This window comes from Lepisma saccharinum, chromosome 18, assembly GCF_977018435.1.
Source record: "Lepisma saccharinum chromosome 18, izLepSacc3.1, whole genome shotgun sequence".
NCBI classification, from domain to species: domain Eukaryota; kingdom Metazoa; phylum Arthropoda; class Insecta; order Zygentoma; family Lepismatidae; genus Lepisma; species Lepisma saccharinum.
Window position 1 is genome coordinate 36552999 of NC_139246.1, and position 25394 is coordinate 36578392.

The 25394-nt window shown below is 39.4% G+C and overlaps 1 protein-coding gene across 1 annotated transcript; it reads right to left on the minus strand.

Moving 5' to 3' along the window:
* Positions 1-4162: 4162 nt before the first annotated feature.
* LOC146001970 (uncharacterized) lies at positions 4163-8160 on the minus strand. The gene is made up of 3 exons (XM_083139692.1): positions 8127-8160; positions 6062-6125; positions 4163-4756 (listed from the first exon to the last, which is right to left on the minus strand). Exons 2-3 carry the CDS (start codon positions 6113-6115, stop codon positions 4358-4360), a joined length of 453 nt encoding a protein of 150 aa, XP_082995818.1. The 5' UTR covers positions 6116-6125; positions 8127-8160; the 3' UTR covers positions 4163-4357.
* Positions 8161-25394: the final 17234 nt, after the last annotated feature.

Sequence of the window (25394 nt, forward strand, 5' to 3'; positions counted from 1 at the left end):
CCATTTGAAACTGCGAGATTAGTTGCAATCAAGAGTTCTGAGCTGAGTCCAGAAACATAATGTTTGACTAGAGGTCACGTGTAATTCCATTTGAAACTGCGAGATTAGTTTGCAATCAAGAGTTCTGAGCTGAGTCCAGAAACAGAATGTTTGACTAGAGGTCACGTGTAATTCCATTTGAAACTGCGAGATTAGTTGCAATCAAGAGTTCTGAGCTGAGTCCAGAAACAGAATCGTTTGACTGGAGGTCCCGTGTAATTCCATTTGAAACTGCGAGATTAGTTGCAATCAAGAGTTCTGAGCTGAGTCCAGAAACAGAATGTTTGACTGGAGGTCCCGTGTAATTCCATTTGAAACTGCGAGATTAGTTGCAATCAAGAGTTCTGAGCTTCAATGCGACACAAATTTTAGAACTAGGGTGTACAGTCACAGGCAATAATAATGGGACACTTATGTCCTGAAATACTCGCTACCCTGCCATTTGTTATGTGTTTTGCCTAATTCTACGGCGGTGCTAGAAGTTATTATTGAAAATTTGCTATTAAAAGAAATCCATTTATCGCGGTAGAGCTACGCAATACTCATAACGACTTGCAGGGAAGCGTGCATTTCAGGATGTAGGTGTCTCATTTGTATTGCCGGTGACGGTACTCAGAATTTCAGAGCCACTTAAAACGAGATGATCTTGTTGATATATTCAACATCACTTATATGCAGTGTTAGGTTAAACCGGGTCAGGAAAACGGACAGGAAGACAGAAGGAAATGATATGATGCATCTTGATTAAAGTTATCATTTTGGCAGTCGTCTTGATTAATGGAAGATCAATTGGTAGAATGGAAAGATTCTCTCGGGCTATCGACCAGGCGAGTTGTGGAAATTATTTGAAGCTTTCGAGAGCTAACGTCACTCTCATCTTCAGGGTAGAAGAAAGCTTGGAATCTTTTCCACAACTCACCTGATCTAGAACCCGAGAGAATCTTTCCGTCATTCGGCGCCAGGAAAGCTTCAAGTCTTACATCGGATGAATATTAGTCAGGATGGACACTCCTGTTTACAAGATTCCTCTATTTGCCTATCAAGATTACTTAAGACCTTTAGTTTTGCTTCGAAGGATATGCAAGCGAGCCTTACTCATAATTATATGCTAGCACTTTGCTGCCGACTTTTTCGCGGTGTTGTTAGCACAGCGTTCTAAAACGCCAGGTGTCCCGGGTACGAATTCTGTCTTGGGCGTGGGTATTCTTTGTAAACACCCATCTTCGCAATTAGCCAAACATGGCAGAAAAGCGAAGTAACATAAACTACACTTTGTAAAGAAAAAATAGCATTTCTTCATTACTTTTAGATTTCGGCATTTCACTCCTACATTCTAAGTTGTGTTATTGATTTCGTTCAACTTGACGATTTATTGTCCTAAATGTTAAATAAAATACTATATCTTTTCAATATATATTTAGTACTAGCTTATTGCCTGGCGTTGCCCGGGTATTTATTTATCCCAATCTTCTATTAGACAGGAAAATAATGAATTCTAACTATAGTGTAAAATGAACTTGAGTGTCACTATTCATGTTAGCGATCCCGAAAACTATGAATGCCACACTAATATCGGTGGTTTTCGATTATTTTTACGTGTCACCCCCTTCCCACTCCCACTCCTAGGGGTGCCAGGGGTGTCTTAGAGTTGAACGGCATTGGGAGTGTCACTATTCATCTCAGCGACCCCGAAAACTATGAATTCCTCACTAATATCGGTGTTTTTCGATTATTTTTACATGTCACCCACCCACTCCTACCCCTAGGGGTGCCAGAGGGGTCTTACTCCCACAGTATTTCTTTCCAGATTGTAAGTGATATGTGTACCAAGTTTGGTTGAAATCGCTCCAGGCGTTCGAGAGAACATAGAACAAACACAAAAATACATATAGATCCATTTTTATATACATATATAGAAGATTTAAGCAAACTTTTAAGTGTATGGAGCACACTAATAACAATATTAAAAAAGTAAATATCAACCAACTATCACATTACCGGAGGACTGAACTTCAATGTATGTACTGCTTTCACTACTTATTTTTCTTCTGACTTGCAATGATTTATCCGGACTTAATCTGCGCTCAGGAACTGCTTCAGTAATTCTTCAGGATTAGACTCAAACCTTCGTTACAGTCCAGTTAAAAAATATGGATACTCAAATTGTGGATCATCACATTCATTTACTATACCGGGTGATTCAGAAATAATTGAGAGGTTACAATAGTTTATTGCAAGTAATTGAACTAACGTGAATGAAACCAGTCCAGAACGAACGGGGAACTCAGTTTTCCTTACCCCTACAAATGTTACGATGATACGCTCCCTTAGGTCTGCTATATCACACGGTATCGGTGGGACGAACAATGTCTTTGATGAAACTTCACAAAAGAAGTAACATGGTGTAAGGTCACATGATCTAGGGAACTAGGACACTGAACCAAACACTCTGAGTGACGTGAGTTTCTCCTAGAGGCAAAAATGTGAACTCTCAGCTTAACAAAACACACACAAACTATTTGGGTTCCTCTATCGTTTCTGGACTGGTTTCATTAACGTAAGTTCAATAGTTTACTTGCAACATTTATTTATTTCATTTATGTGATGTGGGTCTCTAGAACTGAATGTAAAATGTCAAGAAGACAGACTTTACCCTTGTCTAACGTCAAGAATGCAAATTCACCCCATTTAAGCGTATTGGATGTACGTACATTTCCCACTGAAAATACTCATGGACTAGTGTTGTCCACACATCTTTGAACTTGACTGTACGTGCATCCACTTGAGGATGTTTGCAGTAAAGGATACCTTGTAGAAGTGATGGGCTTGCTTCAGTGTGAATAAGCCTATATGAGCATAAAATGAGTTTCACGAACAACTTCGTTGTGGTGATAAAAGGTTGTTATGTGTGCCCCTTACCTATCATGTACATGTCGTAACCTGACAACGAAATTGCGCACCCCTGCTGCTAATGTGTTCTCAGAAATATTCAATATCTCTGCTTCTACGGCATTTTTCAGTTCTTGAATTGTTGTAAGGTTAGTCTGAAATACCCTGTCTTTAAGGTAACCCAAAAGAATATAGTCACAGGGGCCAAATTCGTTGACATTGGTGGCCATTCAAACCCCTTCCCGTGAGACTTGTGCGGCGTTCTGTTTTGTGGAATGATAGGTGTGGTCTCCGCTACAATGCTTTCGAATATAGTTCTCACAACTTTCTCCAACACTCTTCTTCCTGAAAACACCAATACAAACCTACATACTACATTTTCTACTATCTGTACACAAAACAAATGGTGCCATGTATAAAAAAATCACCCTGTATCTAATCGCCATCCGTCGTCATAGGGATACTTCAGACCCACGAGTGTCGCTTGGAAGCGAACCCTCAGTAATCAGGGCAATGTTTCGAACTGAGGAGACACGACAAGGTATACGTGTTGTTTGTCGCTTGGACTAGGCCGTTTCTCAATACCGTCTCTCTTCGAACTGGTGTTTGCGCATGTGCGGAGATTTTAGATCGAAGCGACAAGCGATACGTGCCGCTTGGAAACGAGCCAATCAGCAGCAACGTTTCACACCGTAGCGGCATATCAGGCCACGAAAGTTTATGTTCAATTGGTGTGAGTTTTTGTTTTAAGACAACTTTATGCACAGAAAGGCTAATCGAGACTGTACCTACAGTTTAGAGTTGGATGCGAAAAGCTATGTGCCTCCACCGGGTATGTAACCTGGCGTTCAATTGGTGAAATGCTTAAACGACACGTGTCGCCTGTCGCTCTTCGCTTAGGTGTGTTGCCTGTCGCTTCACTTTTGTCGCTTCTGTCTGAAAGCTCCCATAGTCACCATTAATCAGAAATGGCAGAATTAATTGGACGGGTTATAGTTACAGTGGTGTAAGTCACATGAAGTAAGTCAGAGATTCATTCAACTGTCAACATACGACAGTTAAAGGTTTAGTGATAAAGGAAACAGCTGTTGTGTTGATCAGCAAAGTGCTGTGAGTCAGTCTTTTTTTTTTTTTTTTAAAAAAAAAGTGACTTACACCACTGTAACTTTAACCAGTCCAATTTAGAGTGATAGAAGAGTGATGTGAATAGAACGACAGATTTTTACATTTTAAAAAAAATAAGCTGTCTTTATTCATAATTTAATTATTCTTTTTTGAAGTACGATGTTCTTGCATGAAACCACAACCAATCTTTTGCTCTGATGCTGCTTCTATCAAGACGAACGTAATAATGTTTTGGAAAGTGAAGCACATGTCGAATACCATCAAGGTTAACCGGGTCGTTGCTGGAATTGGCTCTGGGTCAGAATCACATGGAGTTGGTTTTGATGGGTGACATGTCTGAAAGCTTCACAGACATCTCCGAGCTGGGGTCGTCGATGACCGCCTTCAGGTTCTCGACGTTCTTGTACATCCCCGGAGGAGTGCTGTCATCGTCCATGACCTCCTTGATGATGACCTGGAGCTGATCCCGGGCGTTGTCCGCCTCGATGGAGTCGAGGTCTCTTCCGTTGCCCGCCATGCTCCCCAGCATGAGTGACGTCATGGTGGTGGTGGGGTCGAGTCCCTCCTGGGTGAGGTCGATCTTGTTCTTCACATGGTTCCTGTTGGCGTTGCCGTTCTGACTCTGCATCGCCGGGCCGTCGCTGCTTCCGCTGCCGCCCAGCCACGTGGGCCAGCCAGGAGTCGCCCCCGAGTGGCTTATGGCCTGTTGGATATTAGAGATAGAGGTTGTGTTAATAGAAATTAACAGTAGCTCTTAAACAAACTTTGCTGAATTTCAGATTTTTTTTCTAAAATTAAAGTGGATTTTCAACCTGTGCTATATTCTTTATTTCATTTCGGGGCAACCCTGAGTTTATATATATGTGTGTGTGGCGATGTGGCTACCATTTGTAATGCGGCATACATCCCACCTGAAGTCGATTTCCTTCCAGACTTTCACCAGTAAGTCAGGCGTCACTTCTGCAGCGGCGGTGTTAATTCGAAATCTCAGCTCAGCAAGATCAGCAGGTAAAGGTGGTACAAAAATCCGATCTTTAATGAAACCCCACAAGAAAAATATCTAGCAGGATCAAATCTGGGGAGCAAGGTGGCCATGCAATTTAACCTGCACGACCAATCCACCGACCTGGGAATCGGGTATCAAGAAAATCTCGGACTTACGATACTCCGTACGAAACTTACGTTGCACTGCAGTTGCCGATTGCGTCTCGTGAAACCACAACACACAGCGAGCACGTTCTGCACCAGTAAAAATAGTCATTTTCAAGAACAATGCTGACAGCGCTACTGGTGAGTGAGTTCGGTACTAATGGACTACGTGAGTCAATACTTGAAGTGTTTTACTTTGCAATGGCACCTCAACCGACTCTGTAAGTTATCTGAATATATTTCTATATGCTTTCAAAGTTGTAAAGTCCTTTTTGAATCACTCTGTATATAGACCTGAGCAGATACCGATGCCGATGTATCGGTATCTGAAAGTATCGGTTGGAATTCATCTACCGATACCAGCCGATACTTTTCCGGCATTTTGGTACCTCATGTGGTCCGCAAATACACTTTCGCTGAGTCTACTAGTTATCCTGGAAATTATGCAAGATTCGAACTTTCTTTCTATTCTGTAGCAATGTTTGATTGAAAACTGGATCTTGTGATTACATAACTCGTATTTTCATTTTCTTACGTAATTCTTAAATATAGAAGTAAAATTCATCGTAAATTCATACACGTAATCGTAGTCGAAGTATCACACACAAATATTGATCAACATTGAGAACAACTTATAATTATTACATTTTTCAAGTATCGGTATCGATGGGAATCGGTATCGGTATCGGGTCAAAGTGGTATCGGCTCAGCAGGGTGTATGATAAGTAATAGTGCAACCTACCAATTTGTCAATGGATATGCTAATTTACTAAGACAGGAGTAACATAGAACTTAAGTAAGACTTATTTCAAAATTATAATAGGCTGCGCCATAGAGGGTGTCCGGAAAAAGGCATTACCTGAAACGTGATAAGTAATAGAACTCCTGTAGCCGCTTGTGAAAAGAACTTCATTTTTGGGTTCCTGAAAATAGGGGGAAAAAAGTTACTTGCATTGTGATGTGTATATTTAATCTCACTTAATTCATATTACATCTAGGCAAGCTTTTAACAATTTCAGCAACAAACCTCACCTGTAATAGGCGATGTCAAATGCAGTTGTCAATATGGAAGTAAGAGAATACTATATTATTTAATGCAAGATGAAGATAATGCCATATTTACTAGAGTTGTTAGACGTCTTTCAAAAGTCTTACTATTGCTTAGCTAATTTGTTGGAAAATTGCTGATAAGTCTGGCTATGGCATTTCGTGGCGTCAAACTGAGCTTGATTGATTGATTGATTTGTTCTTTTAAGTCCACTTTATGCACAGTAAGGCTAATTGGGACTGGATCTACAGTTTAAAGTGGGATCCGAACCACCATGTGCCTCCACCGGGTATTGTTAGAATGATTAAATCAAGGAGACTTAGGTGGACAGGCCATGTGACACGAATAGGAGAGGAAAGAAGAGTTTACAGGATTCTTGTTGGGAAAGCTAATGGTAAGAGACCAGTAGGAAAACCAAGACGAAGATGGAGGGATAATGTTGAGATGGACTTAAAGGAAATCGGTAGCGATGGAAAAGAGAATATAGATCTTTCTCAGGATAGGGACAGATGGAAGGCCTGTGTTTCTTCAGCCATGAACCTTCCAGTTCAAAATAGCTAGAGAGTTAATTAGTTGTTTTCTTTTCTATGAAGGAGGCCTGCCCATATGATTCTTCTTGGTTTCCGTATTCTACAGAGAACGAGAAAGTCTGTCACCAATGGTGATTTTCTGATGATATGTTTCCCAGACGCTGGATTGTGAGAAGTATCTGTGTTAAATGTGCACCACGGTCAACTGACGTGAACCCTATGCACTTTATATAGGCACTAGCGTACGTAGGATTTTTTTTTTCTCGGAGGGGGTGGAATTGCAAGGTGGATATTATATTGTTGTGTTGTAGAAGATTATAAAGTACTTCGTATTAACATTTTTAACCTTGTTTTTAAATTTTCTTACAGGATAGAAATGGGATCAGGAATTATTTGAATTTGGCGGAGGCGGGGGGTTGAATTTGCTACTTTCGTTTTCCCGAGTTATTTTCTGTTTTCATTTTAAAATTTTGATTTTCTCACATTTTCTGGAGAGGCTGTAGTAGCTCTTTATCTCCCTTCCCCCTCCCGTACATCAGTGCCTATGGGAAATTTGAAATTTTGGTGTGTATGCGGATTTGGATCATTACCTTGAAATGGTAATGGCTGCACTGGTTCCTTACATTTTGAAGATAATTCAAGGAGACTGTTGAGGAAATGCGTTGAGACTGGTAGCAGACATGTTTTACATCAAGAAATATATTTTCCATTAGTTCTCTAAATTGTTCCACATTTTATGGACACCCTGTAGAAGTGTCTGCGTTTGAGAGTTATTTTAGTTTTTATTTTAAGTCCACTTTATGCACCGTGGCCGCATTGTATCATGAAGGTCGATTTATCGGGAAACAAGATATTTTTGTTTCCAGGAGAAAAGAGAGGGAGATAGACGAGACAAATAAAGTATAATGGTACTTCTTTTTAGTTTAAGAATTTGGTTATATTCTATTTGAAAAACTTGGACCAATTTTTTGTTATTCAGAGAGTTTATAATGAAATTCGAAATTGAATTGAAATGTGGTCTAAAACCCTTAAGGTATCATTTAAAAATAACTTTCCTTTGCTTAGAAAAGATATTTCGTTTCTTGCTTAATAAAAATATTATGAATTTTTCATTAGTTGGAAAATATGTAAAATAGTTTAGTAAACTCACTTATACGCGTATGTTTCCGCTGCTTATTAAAAAGTTATTTAATTTTGTTAATCTCTTGGATTTTGTACTGGCACAGCACATCTCTGTGGTTAAGAAAAGCATAATAGTGTTAAATAATAACATGTGACATGTTGATTAAGTAATTATGAACAAAACTATCAGCATTTGATTAGAAGACATTTAAGAGAAAACTTACACTGCTCTTCCTTCAACCTTGCACTGCGACGAACTACCAGTAATTTTCAGTAAATGAGGTCAACCATTGTTATATAGCTCAGAAGGAGTATGAGGAGTTTTGACTCGTCCGGACTGTTGTCGACGTAGCTTAGTTTGCGTGTCGACTGCCCTCAATTACACGATTTCCTTTTGTTATTAAGGACACGTGCCTTTGATGTACCGCCTCTGTGGTCAAGGCGAGCTCTTATCGAAGCAGGCTGTGCCTGCTTGTCTTAAATGCTAATTATGCTTTGGAGGGGGAATTATGAACTAATTGGTGGTCTCGGGTACCAGTCGTGTCACATTTGCAACCTCGTTGTCCGCTTTCCCTGAAAGTGTGAGAGATAGGACATTGCAGAGAAAATAGTTTTCTGGATGTAATGAACTCTCTTGGTTTTTTATACCAGCAACAAACCAAGGCAGTCCTTGATGGCGTACAGGTAACGTCGTCGCCTTGTAATCAAGGGGTTCCGGGTTCGATACCCGGTGGAGGCACATGGCACAGTGGTCGGATTCCACTTTAAACTGTAGGGCTTATAGGGCCATGTGCTGTGCCAGAGTTAGAGTTAAATAATTACAAAATCCAAGAGATTAACAAAATTAAATAACTTTTTAATAAGCAGCGGAAACATACGCGTGTAAGTGAGTTTACTAAACTATTTTACATATTTTCCAACTAATGAAAAATTCAAATTTTATATATATATATATATATATATATATATATATATATATATATATATATATATACGTTTATTAAGCAAGAAACGAAATATCGTTTCTAAGCATAAGACTTTCTAAGACTTTCTGTGCATAAAGTAGACTCAAAACACCAAATCAATGAACAACAAAACAAAAATTACAATAGGCAGGCTTCTTGTTATAAAATTTGTTTACAAATAGTTATAAAAATATTGATTGAATTTGAAATTTTGGGTGCGTCAGCAGTTAGGCTATTTTCCACCTGTCACATCATATGGGGTACAGCCCCTTACCATAACTAAAATATAACTACTTGAACATAACTATAATGTCGGACAAAAATATTCTTACCTGGGTTAAAAGCCGAGTTTGTAAAGGGCACTTAGCACACATAAGAACAACACACATACATAGCCCTGCAGAGGATTACACTTAGCATAGGACCAGACCGCCGTGGCCTCGTTGGTCTGCAAAATCCAGTTCAGGGTGTACTATATGGAAGCGAGGTTGACATTTCAGTGTATTACATGGAAAGTCATCCATTACACCCCTATAAAATATTGAGAGATCCACGATGTTTAAAACGAAAATATCAGTGTTCTAAATTCTTTATCTTCAGGGCAAAATATGTAGCTTGATTGACCATGAGTCGAACCCGGGTCCCAGCCATCTCAGGTATCGTCTAATTTTTCGTTTCCGCCGTTTGTAAGAGTGTATGGTCGGATTGGACTGATTCTTAGGGGATTTGGAAATATCAGCAAAGAGTGTTTGGAACAGAATCCGCGAAGAAGCAAAGTAAACCAAGGACTATATGCAGAAGGACTGTAGAAGTTTATCTGAGGGAGGAGAGGAAAAACTGGAGAGAGATTAAGAAAATGACTCAACACAGAGTATGCTACTAGAGATGCTTTGTTGCGACCTTAGGTTCCTCACGATAGATAATGCGAGAGAGAGAGAGAGAGAGAGAGAGAGAGAGAGAGAGAGAGAGAGAGAGAGAGAGAGAGAGAGAAAGAGAGAGAGAGAGAGAGAGAGAGAGAGAGAGAGAGAGAGAGAGAGAAGAGAAAGAAAGACAGAGAGAGAAAATTGGAAGGAGAGAGTGGGAGATATGAAGATAGTGAAGATATGTTTTCTCTTTATAAAAAGAAAAGGAGGGGAAATATGAAAGTCATTTTTCTTCTCCATTCTGAAAGAAGGAAAGAGAAAGGCAGAAGTCTCCTTTCCGGGTTATGGACACAGATCTTTTCTTTCTTTCTTTTGAGGGACGATGTACGAAGGAGGAGAAGAAGAAACCTCTCTCTCTTTTTATCTCTCTCTCTCTCAGAGAGATAAATAAACAGATAGACAGAGAAAGATAGATAGAGAAAGAGAGAGAGAGAGAGAGAGATAAAGAGGTAGGGAGATTAAAAAGATAGATAAATAGAGAGAGAGAGAAAGAGGTAGGTAGATTAGATAGATAGATAAATAGAGAGAGAGAGAGAGAAATATGGATTAAATTCACTTCATCAATTTCTCCTAATCTTAATTCACCCTCATTGTCACGATTAGCGAAAAAAGGCATAAAGGCTATTTACAATAAGAAAATATCAATACAAAGTCGGTATTATTCCAGGCACTGATTGCGTAAGTAATTGGCCGTATCTAATGTCTGTAGTAAATATTAAAAGCATTTCATGAGAATGTGCTGTTAAGATTTCTGTCATGTCTATGCGCTTTTAAGTTTTAGAATGTAATTGTTCGAGTTCATTTCATGCTCCAGGGTAATCTAGACTGGACCTACGGTTTAAGTGTTATTCGAACCACTGTAAAGTGTGCCACACCGGGAAATGAACCACTGACTCCTTGATTACAAGACGTAAGCGTTACGACTAAGATATCGTGAACCGTTTATTTATTTCGAATCAGTCTCTTGCATCTGTGGTAAGCGGAACCAGGGGTAGAAAATAGATGGAGCCCGGTCGTCATGGCGCCTGAATTTATAAATATTCATTTACACTTTTTAAAGAAAATCAAGTTCACTTACATAAATTTCCGTTAATTTTTTCTTATATTTTTAAAAAAATATTTACGTGTTTTTTGTATCAATTGTATCATTAAATCAGAATGATAAACAAGGCATTATTTTTTTTTTCTTTCTTGCTAGCCGAATTTTAGAAATATGCAGAGATATGGTATAGTCGGCCATGTACAGTGCCGGATCTACAAGTCGCAAAATCCCGCAGTGCGGGAGGGGGGGGGGCGGAGATAATTAAGCCCTTAAGCATCGTAGAACTGTGGTGAAATTTGGTGAATCCACAATGCAGAGCATGGGGAAGAGGATGGCGATAAAAAATAATTCAATTTTCCGTCACCAGGTTGAAATGTGGCGCTATACTTCCATGATGGGTTGTAATAATGACGTAAACTGCTCCAATTGATTATGGATTTGCCTTTACCTTGCAATCTTGCAATAAAAGAAATATTATTTTCTCGCAACTTCCAGCTACTAACAAATGTCTATCTAATTAATAACTCTGCTGAATCACTTAACGGGAGTGCTTAACAAAAGTTCGGAAGGGATCACCATGCCATTAAATAAGAAAGAACGCTTCATAGTGGATTCACCAAATTTCAGAGTTCTACGATGCATCGAACAGGGTACGGAGGGCTCTGAGTTGGGTAACTTTAATTCTGGCCACCCCGTATATGCGTATGTAAAAAATAAACGTAGTTACTCAGTGGTACAGAAACGAATACAATATATAGAGGCAAACTTAACGTTTCCTGTTCATATAACACCGTGCCATGATGGCACATTTAGGGTATATGTGGGTAGGGCCCCACATATTTTCGATGTCGACTATCTTGGAGGTGATGTGATCAGCACCACGCTGAGGCCGCCTTCATCTCACTCCCCGGTTATCATTTGATTTGAGGCCTGGTGGACCCTAGAGCCGCTTTATGCGGGGACAAAGTCGGAAAAATTCCGACCTTAGATCAGCCACTCCGAGTTTCACGTGTGCCAGTGAGACTAGGATCAAATAAGGCTAGACTTTAACTAGAAATGCAGTGGTGAAGGCTTCTTCAGCCTATCTTTAATCAGGAAAAGTTATGACTGCATGATTGTAACAAATATATCATTTTCCAGGTATGAGAAAACAGTGTCATATACGCGTATATATCACATAATCCCCTTCTCATTTAAAAATTTTGAGTTGAATTCAATATGGCGGCCACCAATGGAACACCGCTTGGAACACACCTATGTGGTTTCTCATAAGCCTAGCCTGTTTCTGTCATTACCAATTGTACCCGGCCTTACTCTACTTTTTCTACGAGGTGTTAACCTTTTATTTACCAAGCCCATTTTGCCAGGTAAGCTCCTTGCTACCGGGCCAATTTTGAGCAAAATGGAGACTTTCATTTAAATGGCTGTAGATCGGATGTTAATTGCTCTAGACAGACGAGTGATATATCGTTATACGCGGAATGAACCATACATTCCGACTACATACAATTTATGCACAGTGAGTGTATATATGATGCGGGGAAGGGGAGGAACCGGAAAATTCCAAAATGTCTGAAGAAAAATGTCCCTTCCTCGCTGTGGCCCTGGACAACAAAGTACAGGACATTGTCAAAATACAAATGAAAATGATCGCAGGCATGTTTGGAGCAAGAAAATAATTGCATTATTATCATACGAGTAATAGAACACAACGTGTAACCCCCAAAAGACATGTCTATGCGCCACTGACTCAGTTTCAAAGGAAGCCGCCATTTTCCGGCATTTTCCTCCCCTTTTTTTTGGGGGGGAAAGAGTCTTTACGGTGCAGTATATGTGTTAACAATAATATAAAAGAAGAAAATCGTAATTCTAGCGAAAAATAGCGACATTATGACGTAAAAATTACGACCTTGTCAAGGTATCTATATATAGATAACTGGTAAACAAGGGGTATACCTAGAGGTATCTATTTATAGATAACTGGATCAACCTCTAGTCCCTTATATGTGACTTTATTAACATGTGATCAAGAATTACACACACACACATACATTATATATGTCTATGTATGTATGTATATATGTGTGTGGTGGGTGTAAAGGTAGGTAGGTAAAGAGGGGCTTTGGTAACATTTTGCGGGGGGCTCAAGATTTGTAGATCCGGCATTTACCATGTATTTATGCACTTAGTGTGCATAAAGTGGACATAGAACACAAAGTCAAACTCAAATTTTCTTCGTAGGCCCCATAGTTCCTCAGGCAAGGCATGAGGATATTTTCCCCAAATCTACTGATCTATTTTTAAGCTCGTAGCAAGTAACTAAGGTTCCGTTACACGGCGACCTTTCAGGTTTACCTTGTACCTGTTTTCCAGGCTGATTAAGGGAAAGAGGACGTCCGCATTTTTCGTTTCTGTGTTCGTTATCTTCCTCGTAGATACAGCACCAGTTGATATCTCACTAACTGTTTCCTGTAACAATATATTATTAGACGTTTTGCTAACAACGTTCTCATTTCAAACGATCCGCTGGCCTTTAGTTTCTACGTTCTTCATAATAGAAGTTTTCTGTGAGAATCTGTATATTTATTTATGCAACTCCATATACGTCAATACATTTTTAAGTTGGTAATACATAACATTGAAACCATTGTATAATGGCAACTGTCACACAGAATAAAAGCTAATTCTGTACCAACTCTGTTGTCGTGGACCAATAGAGTGGTCTTCACCTTGTGACTTTTCCTTGTGGGCCTGGGCCAAAGGTGAAGTTTACAAGACGCGAACACGATCCATTGCTGTGCTGGAGACCAGCATTCGTGATGTTGCAAACCCCCAGGAGTTCTTATGAACAACAATGCTTCATGTACCAAAACCTTTATAGAAATGTATCGACTATGCTGGTGCTTATGTTGAGTTTTAAGGGTGTTGGCGTGAAATGGTAGTATATTTTCGTCTGTTCCATGACCAAATACATTGTTCTATTGATTTTCTCACACTCTGGATGGTATTTACAATAGTTATTGACTGTAGTTAGCGTATCTACTATGATGCACGTTGTCATCAGTCAGCTACTGCATAATGTGGCTCAAGTTAATTATCAAGAAAAAGAAACTCACCACGTGTATTCATTCTATCGTGCTCTTTGCCTTTTATGCTAATGAAGACTATAAGTTTGAATTAATAGATGAAGTCGAAGAAGCGGCATTCACAAAAAAATACCCATGTTCAGGTTAGGATTTGAACATGGAATCTACAGTGGACAGGTCGTGAATCGACCAGTATTGGCAACTACGTAGAGAAAGTATTTATAGGCCCTGAAATCAGTAAAGCAGGCAGCCAAATGAGCACCAAAAATATATGATTATGCATTATAAAGTAAAGAAGGTACATGAATAGATAGTGAACATTAACTTGTCAATAATCTTTTTCAATTTTGTATTCTATAGTATTTATATATCTTTGCGTTGCGTTTGGCTATCTGAGACGACGATGCTGTATAGTGTCTGGTTAGTAGCACTTGAAGTGCAAATTTTGAGTTCAGGGTGATGAGGGAGGGGTGCTTAAGTCTTGATGCCTTCCAATTATTTCTGAAGATTTGGATAATTCCCTATAGCAATTTTCATAAACGTCTGAACATAGTAAAATTACCAAACGCGACAAATTAAAAATGGCCGACAGATCTAAACGCAAGCTTGAAATGTCGATTTTGAACACTTGAATGACATAGAAAGGAGTAATTCAATTATTAATATTTTCAAAAATTAGGATACGACAAGGGTTGGTCGAAATGGTATGGAATGGCCCTCTTTTAAGTAGATTCTCACCACTACCCACTCGTGCGCGCGCACATGAGCGTGCATCCACGCACAAAATGTTACCAATACTATATTTGATGCTATAGGTTTCCTGATAAGCAGCAGTTGGAAACAGTGTTGCCAGTGTAACATATTTTACAGTAAAATCCAAAAAGTTAAGGAACGTGGAGGACATTTTTTTAAAAAATCCTCCCCGGTTACACACAAAAATCTTGCAAGGTATTACACCTCCTGCAATTACAGTAACCAAAGACTATATTGTATAATTTTCAGAAATTTTGAGAAGGGTGTTTTTGAGAAAATGATTTCTGAAAAAGGTCAAAATGTATTTTTTTTTCATTTTTTACAAAGACATTTCTACATGATGTTAAAAGTTTGTGCAGAAATAGCATTGCAAATAGTTAGTCTGGCTTCCATATTATATTATCAGAGCAAAAATCATGTCCTGTGGTTCTTCACTTATTGAAAAACAAATTTAGAACTTCTAAAAAAAATCAAATTTTTGTTTTTTGATTTTTAATATTAGAGTTGAACAGGGTTTCAGAAATATATTCCTTAATAAGGTTTTGGAAGTACTTTGAACATGCTTTGAAATAAATGAAATGTTACGTCTCTCCCATTTTTGGTTTTTGATTTATAGGGGCACGAAAATTTCATTTTTTTCTTCTTTTTTATATCAAATAGCGTCTTTCTTTGTGAGCTTGTAAGACTGTAACAAATCAACAGAAAAGGAAAATATTTTACTTTTGGACATGCCATGTGGTCCTTTAATATATATATTTATTCCAGCGAAATCCGTGATGCTGAGTGGACAGCACATGTATGATCTGAGATGAAATCACCCTAAATGAATCTACGTAATCCCCTAGACAAAGTTTGATTTGAAAAGTGCATTTTTGTATTTTAGATCACCTATTATACACAATGAAGTTCATTCCTCAAACATTCCTTTCCATTGTCAATCGTAAAAGTTGATTTGAGTCCATGCGGCGAAAGGGATAATTTTTATATATTTGCGACTGTTTATTTAAAAAGATTCAGAGTAGTGTAACCAAATGTCTAAACAGAGAATTACAAGTGATATCGTGAGGAGATTGAGAGCTGGGTCAAGGAAACCTACATCAACGACTGGGGATTCGTCATGCTGACCACACGTCATCCCGTAACACAATCTCTTCTGAGTCATATGGTAGTGAGACCTCGCTGGCTGTCGAGCCTGGGTTATTATTATTATTATTATTATTAAAAATTACGAGATATATTTAGTACTTTTACAATATTTTCCCAAATCTTTCCCTTCTGATATTGTTTTCGTGTTCGAAGCATACCGAACTGTATAGAGTAGTATACTTGAATACATCTCCAATAATCTTCTGCTCTTCATCAGGATTGAGAACAGAACTTATCGTAACACTTTTGGACTTACGCGAATCGTAGTCTAGACTGCTCTTGAAGGGTGTCTAAGTCTGTGATGATTGGTCGTTGCGTTCGGCGAAAAAGAAGGGATTGAAACAATACTAGATGTTTTTAGGCCATTAGGAAGCGTACGGGGCTGCAGTCACCTACGTCGGTTTGCAGTTCTAGGAAAATTTATATCAAGGGCACGAGGAAGGGTTTGCGCAAGGTTCTTTCCTCCATGATAGCTGCGGACACTGTTGCCAACTTAGCTCTGTTGGAGCAATATCTGGCTCTTTCGTGCACTTGTTTGGCTGTGATTGATTGATTGTGTCACTTTTGTCTAATTTGCGAAGATGGGAATGAGTGATTATATGATGAAATTGAGGAATGGGCATTTACAAACATCCATGCCCAGGCCAGAATTCGAACCCGGAAACCCTGGTGTCGTAGAGCGTGCGCTAACCACTCCGCCACGAGGGCCGGCTTGTTTGGCTGTGAACTGGGGTTCTCGCCCCGCTACTGGCTCCGGCCCACATACATCAACTTTTGCCATAAATATACATTTTGCACGTGACTTGATATTTTTATATTTGCTGCGTCGCGCGACCCCCCTTACCTCCCCAGTTACATTTTATGGCGCCGTCGCTGACGTAAAGATCCGGGAATATTTTTTTTTTCATTTCATACGACCTTCGATGGATTATTGATATGGGTGATGATGACAGATCTAGACGGTGAAAACTAAGAATGAAGTGTCACCACTTTAATGTTAACGGTAATAGCAATACCTTCCACCCCTTTGATACCTAAAATTACACTAGGAGACACATAATCCAGCCTTCCTAAATTTTACCCCTTGAAAGACAACTTTAGCTCCATTTACGGTGAAATTTGGATCATTTATGCCCATGAGGTTTTGGCAACACTATCAGGATGGTGTAGGACGCAAGGAGAATTGTATTACGCTTATGGGAGCATTATTGTATTTGTTCTCTCCTGAATATCAAGCTAACGATGGCACAGAACAACATATCAACAGATAGAGAACAGATTGAAGATTTGATTAGCAGACGGAAAAGTCGGAACTTCCACTTAATTAGCTGTAACTTGAAGTTGGTGCGTTTATTTCTCCATATAGTCTAGGAGCTAGAAGAATTCCGTTGGACTTTTGAGAGCCAGAAAATTTGTTTGTTTATATGATTTCTACTACATGTAGGCATTAAAAAAAAATTGGTTACATGATCTGACTTGTGGTCATTTTATAGAAATTTCCGCGAGTTTGAATTTTAGAATTTTCTTTTCTTTAAATTTTTTGTGGAGTACAGTAGTATGTCATTTTATAGGTTTTCAAGCACGCTGACCTTTTTGCATTTTAAAAATGTACAGTAACTGATGTTTCAAAGTCTGCAAGGATATACCATAGTTCCCGGCAATTCTGGCATGTACAGGGTGGACCAAAATCAGTAGGTCTTAAATGTGATGTTACAATAGGATTGTCTACTGTCTTATCTACATAATCGTAATTAAAGGACCCAGTGTTGGGCTGTTTTCCAGTACATTCATCTATATATGGCACTGAAAGTAAGCACGCTTTATGTGGAAGAGCATGTTTGAAAACGGAGGGACAACATTTCGAAAAATTAACATTTTTTACTTGGTTGTATTGTTGGAACTTCATTTCGTCTCTAGCTTATCTAGATGAGGCAAGTATCTTTGCAATGAATTGTTCTGCACATTGAACCATCGTCCAAATTCTATTATGCATCCTTCTCCCTTAACTGGCTGGCTTATTGTAATGTTGCTCTAATGTTTGCCCTAAGGCAGAATATTTTGTTGGAATGAACGGTGAAATAACGAGTCTTGAAGTCTTCATGTATCACAGGGTGCTCCTCATTGAATTTCAAGCAATCATTGTAATATGAAGTACACCAACGTACATAATTCTATCAAATGCAAAGAAAAGTGGAAAGCACTTTTTTATACTGCATACACGAAAGTCCCGACTATTGTCTGTCTGCTCAAGGAAGGTCTCAAAAAAGCGGCCCTAATACAGACAGAAACATATCCTAATGACAAAGTCTTGACTGAAATTGGGGCCATTATGTCGGAATTCCCTAAAATATATTGTGCTACTGACCAGAAAATGGACAATATTTTGCTTCACACGATAAATAATTTTCTTCGTGCATTGAGAAAGAACTACACACGTGAATAATTGAAAACACCTTTGAATACTTTGATCTTGAAAATTTCCTAAAAATGTTTTCTGCTGAAGTGTTTCTATGAGTCCATAAATAATTAAAATTGTTCTAACTGCCTGAGCATAATGATGTCTATTTACAACTCCTTAAGCTGAACGTGGGCCCATCGTTCAATTTTCTATAAAAATATCAAAACTTTCGCTTGTTTTGAGATACAGTCCGATACATGAGGTTTCGACTTTTTGCAAATTAAATCTCCTAGGCGAAGAGAGTGAAGAAGCTGAATTTCCTCAACTATGCGATATACTCCTTCATCACGCCATAAAAAAACCTCTTGGTTCAATTGATCACAGAACATCTTGCAAGTTGACCATGGTTGAGTGTGTGTAATCATATTGTGTTGCTGTGTATGGAAGGATTGGAGTAAACCCAGTGATTGTCCGTCGATATAGATGATTAAACAATGCACTCCTAAGGGAATATCTTTATGGTATGTCTATTGCTTCAGGGAAGTGAAGCTGACACATACAACCTTAGTGACAATGAAGTTCGACCAGTCACAAATATAGGAGTGTGTTGTGAAAGAAGGAGAACACATGCATATGCTGAACATATTTTATTCAGCAGCCTACATGGAACAAAGGAAAACATAAATTTCCGCTGCAACGCAGCAATGTATGGTGTTCACACAAAATAAAACATTTTCGTCCATCTACACGTGACATTGAAGTTCGACCACTGTTAGAGGGGATCCTGTTTACCATGGTGTGACGCCGCCCCGTCGGCGAATAACTGTGGCAATGCGTCGGGGCATGTGGCGGGCGAGTCGTTCAAGGTATTCCACATCGATGCGGTGCCATTCCTCCTGCAGGCAGGCGATAAGAGCAGCCACTGTCGTGGGTCCCCTCTGTTGCACACGTCGCTTAAGAACACGCCACACATTCTCAATGGGCGAGAGGTCGGGACTCGATGGTGGCCATGGCAGAGTTCGCACGTGATGGCGAGTCAACCATTCTCTTGTCAGCCGCGCTGTATGAGGCCTGGCATTGTCGTGTTGAAAGATGAGACACCGCCTGTGGAACAGGTGCCTTTGCACTGTGGGAAGATGCCGCTCCAGTATGCGTGTATAGGCGTGTGCATTCACAATGCCCTCACAGACGTGTAGTGGTCCAACCCCAGATGCCGTCATGCATCCCCATACCATCACTGACGCAGGTTTCTGTACCCGACATGCATAACATTTTGCTTCATTTTGTTCCTCCTTCCGACAAATGACTGTTTTCCGTATTTTCCCGTACATAATACTGAAAATGGATTCGTCCGTCCACAAAACCCTGTTCCACTGCCGAAATGTCCATCCCCGGTACATTCGTGCCCACCGTAGTCGATTGCCTTTGTTCAACATGGAAAGGAAGGGTTTACGTTTCGCCTTGTACACTCGGTAACCGCATCGCTGTAGTTAACGGCGAATGGTTCTGGTTGACACTTCAATGTGAAAGCGTTCTCGAGTCCACAGTCGTAATTCGGCCACAGAAACATGATTGTTGGTCTGGATATAGCGCATAAATATCCGTAGGTCACGCACACTCAGCTGGCGTTTTCGACTGGGGGCCTTACCTGGCTCTGTAGTACCCGTATTTTGGTGGTGTTTGATGATGCAGTGGACGGTTGACTTGGGTACGTTCAGTTGGCGCCCTATTTTCCATTCACTGAGTCCATCCCGTTGCAACTCCACCACTCTTCTCCTCACGGTGTTGTCAATAGGTTTGCCCCTGGCCATGGTGATGATGCACTGCGGTTCCTCGGTGCATAGCAAGCGCTTATATACGGCGGACTCCCTTATCGTGTCCGTGACGTCATGCTTCCGTCGAATGCGCCACTATCTGGAATTTTTCCGCATGGGTCTGGTGCCTGGTCGAAGTTCAATGTCACGCGTATTGTTCCCCGTTTTCGTTCTTTACGTGACCTTGGGTGCAACATGCTGGGATCATGATTCTTGCCTGCTCACACGCCTCCTCTTACACACATGCGTCACTTCTGCCGGTCACCCATTCCACCGCCTATGCCTCTGTGCATTTAATCACGTATTCCTTTCTGGTCGAACTTCATTGTCAGCAAGGTTGTATTAACAGAATTAAGAAATCGCGAGAGACACCACAACTGTTCCAAATCCCTTTCTGGCTTTCTAATGTCAGATGCTGTATCTAAATCACTATTTGACATAAAATTACTAGAAATAGTGCATCTTCTCTTTACTTTAGAATTGTGAAGCAATTGCTAAGCTTCCATTTCTTTGTTTGACTACGTGATGTAACATCAATACCAAATGTGCCAACATAGTTTTCTGGACTATCAATTTCTTCCAGTTTAGAATGTGATTCGTAATTTTGAACCTCACGATCTTGGAAAAGAATGAGTATTGTGCCGTGTGTTCCATGCATACCTGTCAGTGTAGCTTCCTCTCTATGATTATTGAATGTGGTATTGGGATACAGTGTCCTTCAACTCTGATGATAGTTCTGTTTGCTAACATCTGATCTTTGCATAGGACAATATCAGAGCACCAATAGAGTCCTTGACGGTTGAACATAGTGATAAGCTTTTTTTGATTTACTTAAAATGTGAATAACTTGAGAACTGGCAATGTGCACTGCAGTTGTTTTCAACCCATTGTGAATAAGAAAGAGAGCAACTTGAAACAATGCGTTGCATCTACGCCAAATACTTAGGGTTTTAGAGGCTGAAGCTGCTAATTCTTGTAGAAACACCGCAGTTGCGTTGGTTAAAATTGCTCAAACTTCATCACTGACTTTGTATCACACACATCACCAAATTTTCCATCCAAATTGAAGTCATAGTTTTTTGCTTCTTCGCGGAGTCTATTGGTACATACCTTAACAACGCCAGTAGACTGTCATTTATCTACAAACGTATTGCGATAATGGACGGATAGACAAGCTAAGAAAGGAATTTTTCCCTTGGATATGAAAACTTCGCAACGATCATAGATTCAATATCTTTGAAATTTTAAGTTAGTGCTTTTGCTTCATACATTCATTACGAAGATCATTGGAAAATTTAAACCTTCGACAAATTTCCATATCTTACAATCTTTGGTATTGATACAGGATCACTTCGAGTCTTGTTAGAGGCTTTGAACTTCTTGTTTCGATATATTGCGCCTGAGGCAAAACGCTTGACACATCACTAACGTAGAAGTTATTTCAAAAACTACATCTAGAGAAATTCCTGTTTCTTCAACGCTCGCAAATTTGGAAAAGTTATGTTTTTCCCTTGTATTTTAACTGATTACGTACCACACATACGGTTGATATGGATTTTGATCCACTTGGCCTTGAAGTGAAGACCTGTCTGTTTTCTTTGAAGTCATTTGCAGAGGATACTGATCTAAAGATTTAGTTACTCGTTTTGATATAAGGTGATAGAAAAGTCGTCTATGTCTATAATTACCCCATCATTTAGCACACCACTTGATTCTTGGAGTTTCTGTCATACGAAGTCTGTCCTATATAACTTTTCTTGTTCTTTCGATTTACGCTATCAAACAAACATAAGCTTCATGAAAGTCTTTTCTATTTCACTTTGATGGAAATTGCACTAATTCAACTATTTTCATTAGTAATTCTTCGCAAGGCAGGAATTATTCCGCAAAATGGAAAATAAAATGTACAAATGTTAAAAAACTATAACAGCATTTTAAATTTTGCAGTCAATTTCTACAAAACACATACTTCTATCTCTCCAAATGCGATTTACATGTCATTATTCCACCCTGGGTGTCAAAAAGATATAAAATGACATATTACATTGCCATATTATGCGATAATATATTTTTAAAGAAATAAATCGAAAAATCCAAGATGGCCGCAATTTCTGCAAAATTACCATGGGTCAGATCATGTGAATAATTTTATCTAAACCACTAACCATAGTAGATAAAGTCTGAACAATCAAAACTTCTGGCTCTCAATCTTCCAACAGAACCTTCCCAGCTGCTACATTAATAAGGAATAGGATGGAATTCTGAAAATTTTCATTCATCATATTTTTCAAACATTGTGTATAGCTTAATAATAAATTTAGAGAAACGTTTCCACTTGCAAAATGGGGAGAAATTCATACTCTCTTGTATACCGTTTTATTATTTTTAGTAGCAGTGTCCATTCGGACGATATTGAAATAAATGCGCAACTGCTGCGAAACGACCACTCCACTTTAAATCGGCTGTGGTGCGAGAGAAGACTCAAGCGCCTTGTGTTTATGCAACCTGCTTAAGCTCTTGCATGTGCGGGCTTCATAATCGCAAGGATGTAAGAGTTTTGTTGACAAACATGGCTCAGAAAAATGTTCCCTCGTTAGTTTAAACATACTTGTTGAGTGAACAGTACAAAGAGTATAACAATAATTATAACCATGTAAAAAACTTATATTGTTTAATTCATTGTCAAATATTATAGTTTGACTGAATTGGATAAAAGGCGACTGATTTTATTGTCTATCAGATTCGAATTTGTTGACTCGTTGATTGATTGAGTTGGTTTTTGAAGTCCACTTCATGATTGATTTGATTGATTGATTTAGTTTATTTTACTTCGCATTTTGTGCCTCTTGACTAATTTGCGAAGAAGGGGATGAGTGATGAAATGATGAAATTGATGAATGGACATGCACAAACAACCAAGCCCGCCCGGGATACGAACCCGGAAGTCCACTTTATGAACAGTAAGGCTAATTGGGACTAGACCTACAGTTTAAAGTGGGATCCGAACCACCATGAGGCTCAACCGAGTATTGAACCCGGGACTCCTTGATTACAAGGCGACGACGAGCATAGATAAGACATTGATTAAAAATAGAAACGGATTGAATGAGGAGATTGAAGAAGGTAAAGGTAAAAACGTAAATTTCACCTCGCATATAGCACCGTGCCATGAAAGCACATTTAGGGGATGTGGGAGGTAGGGCCCCACACATTTTTCATCTCGGCTATTCTGGAAGTGATGTTATCACACCATGTTCAGGCCGACTTTAATCTCAGGTTCCCATCGATTTGAGCCTCAGAGCCGATTTATGTGGTGACAAGGCCGAAAAAATGTCGACCTGAGATCACCCACCCCTGGAATTGAACCAGAGTCTCCCGCGTGGCGATCAGACGCCATAGCGACTAGAAAATGATCCAAGATAGAACAGAAGCATCAATGTCTGTCTACGAGAAAAAAGGGAGATGACTGAGCAAAACAGGAAGAGCTGGAAAAAGAAAAATGCGAAGTGGATAGAAAAAGCTAAGAGAACCGAAAAAAATGAAATAAACGTGAAAAGAAAGCCGAATAGGTTTTAAAAAGTGGTTCTAAAGGAAGAGATTTTGCAATACCAATTCAAAGACGTTGTGAAAATGCTACCGTGAAGTACAGGGTGAGACAAAAGTCCAACTTCACCCTTTAATTAGAAAACGGCTTGACGAAGGACGATGAAACTTCGGATATGGGTAATGGGGGTGGGGCACACCAGATGGGGCTAATATGCAACATGGCGGCCATCTTGAAAGCCGACATCTTGGAATTACCTCGAAATTTTCAAATGGGAAGAGGGTAATGTTGCACCTCACCCTGTAGAAACAGGAAAGTGACGGAAATAATAACAAATACTTCTTAGTTAGGTGCACAGACCTAATGCGTTGACAAGAAGGTAGATTTCATGTACAAGAAGCATCCACAGCATAATACTCATTGACTAGCATAACCATATTTAGTGACAAGGCAGACATTTAATGTGAAACAAAACTACACTTACTATATCAGTAGCGGTTGCGACATCTACAGATTTTACTGTGTCAGAAGGTTCCAAGTTTCATTATTTCTTTGACGCAAATTACCTGACTCGCTTTTACTATACTCTGTACTATAACTAAGTTTCCTAGAACTTGTAAGATGAAAGATGTTAAATATAGGAATGTAGTTCAAGTAATATGTTTGTTTATAGTCGACGCGATAGCTACGTTAACGACCGGCTGATTTTGAAGTCCACGGAGCGCGCCCACCAGCTGCAACAATCACATTCAACCCACAGTGTTGCCACACATCTACTCTCCACATCTACTCTACGCCACCTTGTCCCTCCGCGCACAAGCACCTTCCCACCGTCTCCACATTGAAGTTGCAAAGTACGGCAACAGAGTATCCGCACTTATGTGACTGAGACTCCACGTGGAGTAGACTAGCAGAATGACAGCCGCGCCCATTGGCTGAAGGTTGAGTGTGATTGGACGAAAACAACCCGCCCACTGTTTATCCTCACCCACGTTCGTGGTGGCAGCTCTCTTCAGATCTTGGACGTTAACCAAGTATACGCGTCTCCTATACTAGATGTCAGTGCTAAATTAACGGAATTCAAAGCCTAGAAGTTTAATATACAGTGTGTTTCAAAATGATTAATCGGATTTTAAATGGTCATGTATTTGAAGGTCAAAACGTCTGACACGTCCTTACTTCTTGTACAAATATTTATTACTGTTAACATCCTTTCTCTTTCTAAAAATGTTTATTATTGTTTCCAGTTGCAAAAAACATATTGTTAATCTTAGTATCTGTAATTTAGTATGTGATTCTTGTGTTATTTAATATTTAGACCTATCACTGAGAATGTCACAGGATAGCAACTGACCTGTATGTACATATCTTGTAAGAGCTGTTGCCATTGTAATTATTAACAGTGTTTTGTCTTTAGTTTTTGACTTTGAGTTTGAGAAGAGTGGTTGTCAATCTGAATTATAAGACGCTATTATTTATTTGAAATAACTCAATAAAATATATATTTCTCTTTGTTAGTGAAAAGTTGACTTGGATTTTATTTGATCAACGAACGAACAGATATTACCCATACCCTGAGAGGCATCAAGTGAATGCTGCGAGTCCTCCTGTGAACATTATTTTTGTGTTTGATTTAAATAATATTCTTTGGTTGAAAGTGTCGCGTAGAATGGTGCTTGGCCCCGTGGGTGGCTAGCACATTGTGCTACGACGCCAGGGGTCCTGCGTTCGAATCCTTGCCTAGGCATGGATGTTTGTGAGTGTTCATTCATCAATTTCTTCATATCGCCACTCATCCCCATCTTTGCAAATTAGCCAAAA

What these genes read in the sequence shown, in the direction of transcription:
- LOC146001970 (XM_083139692.1), bottom strand. Translation starts at nt 6,115, where the DNA reads ATGAAGTTCTTTTCACAAGCGGCTACAGGAGTTCTATTACTTATCACG. An exon ending in TATTACTTATCACGTTTCAG is followed by an intron (nt 4,757 to 6,061) that starts GTAATGCCTTTT and finishes AATATCCAACAG; the next exon opens with GCCATAAGCCACTCGGGGGC.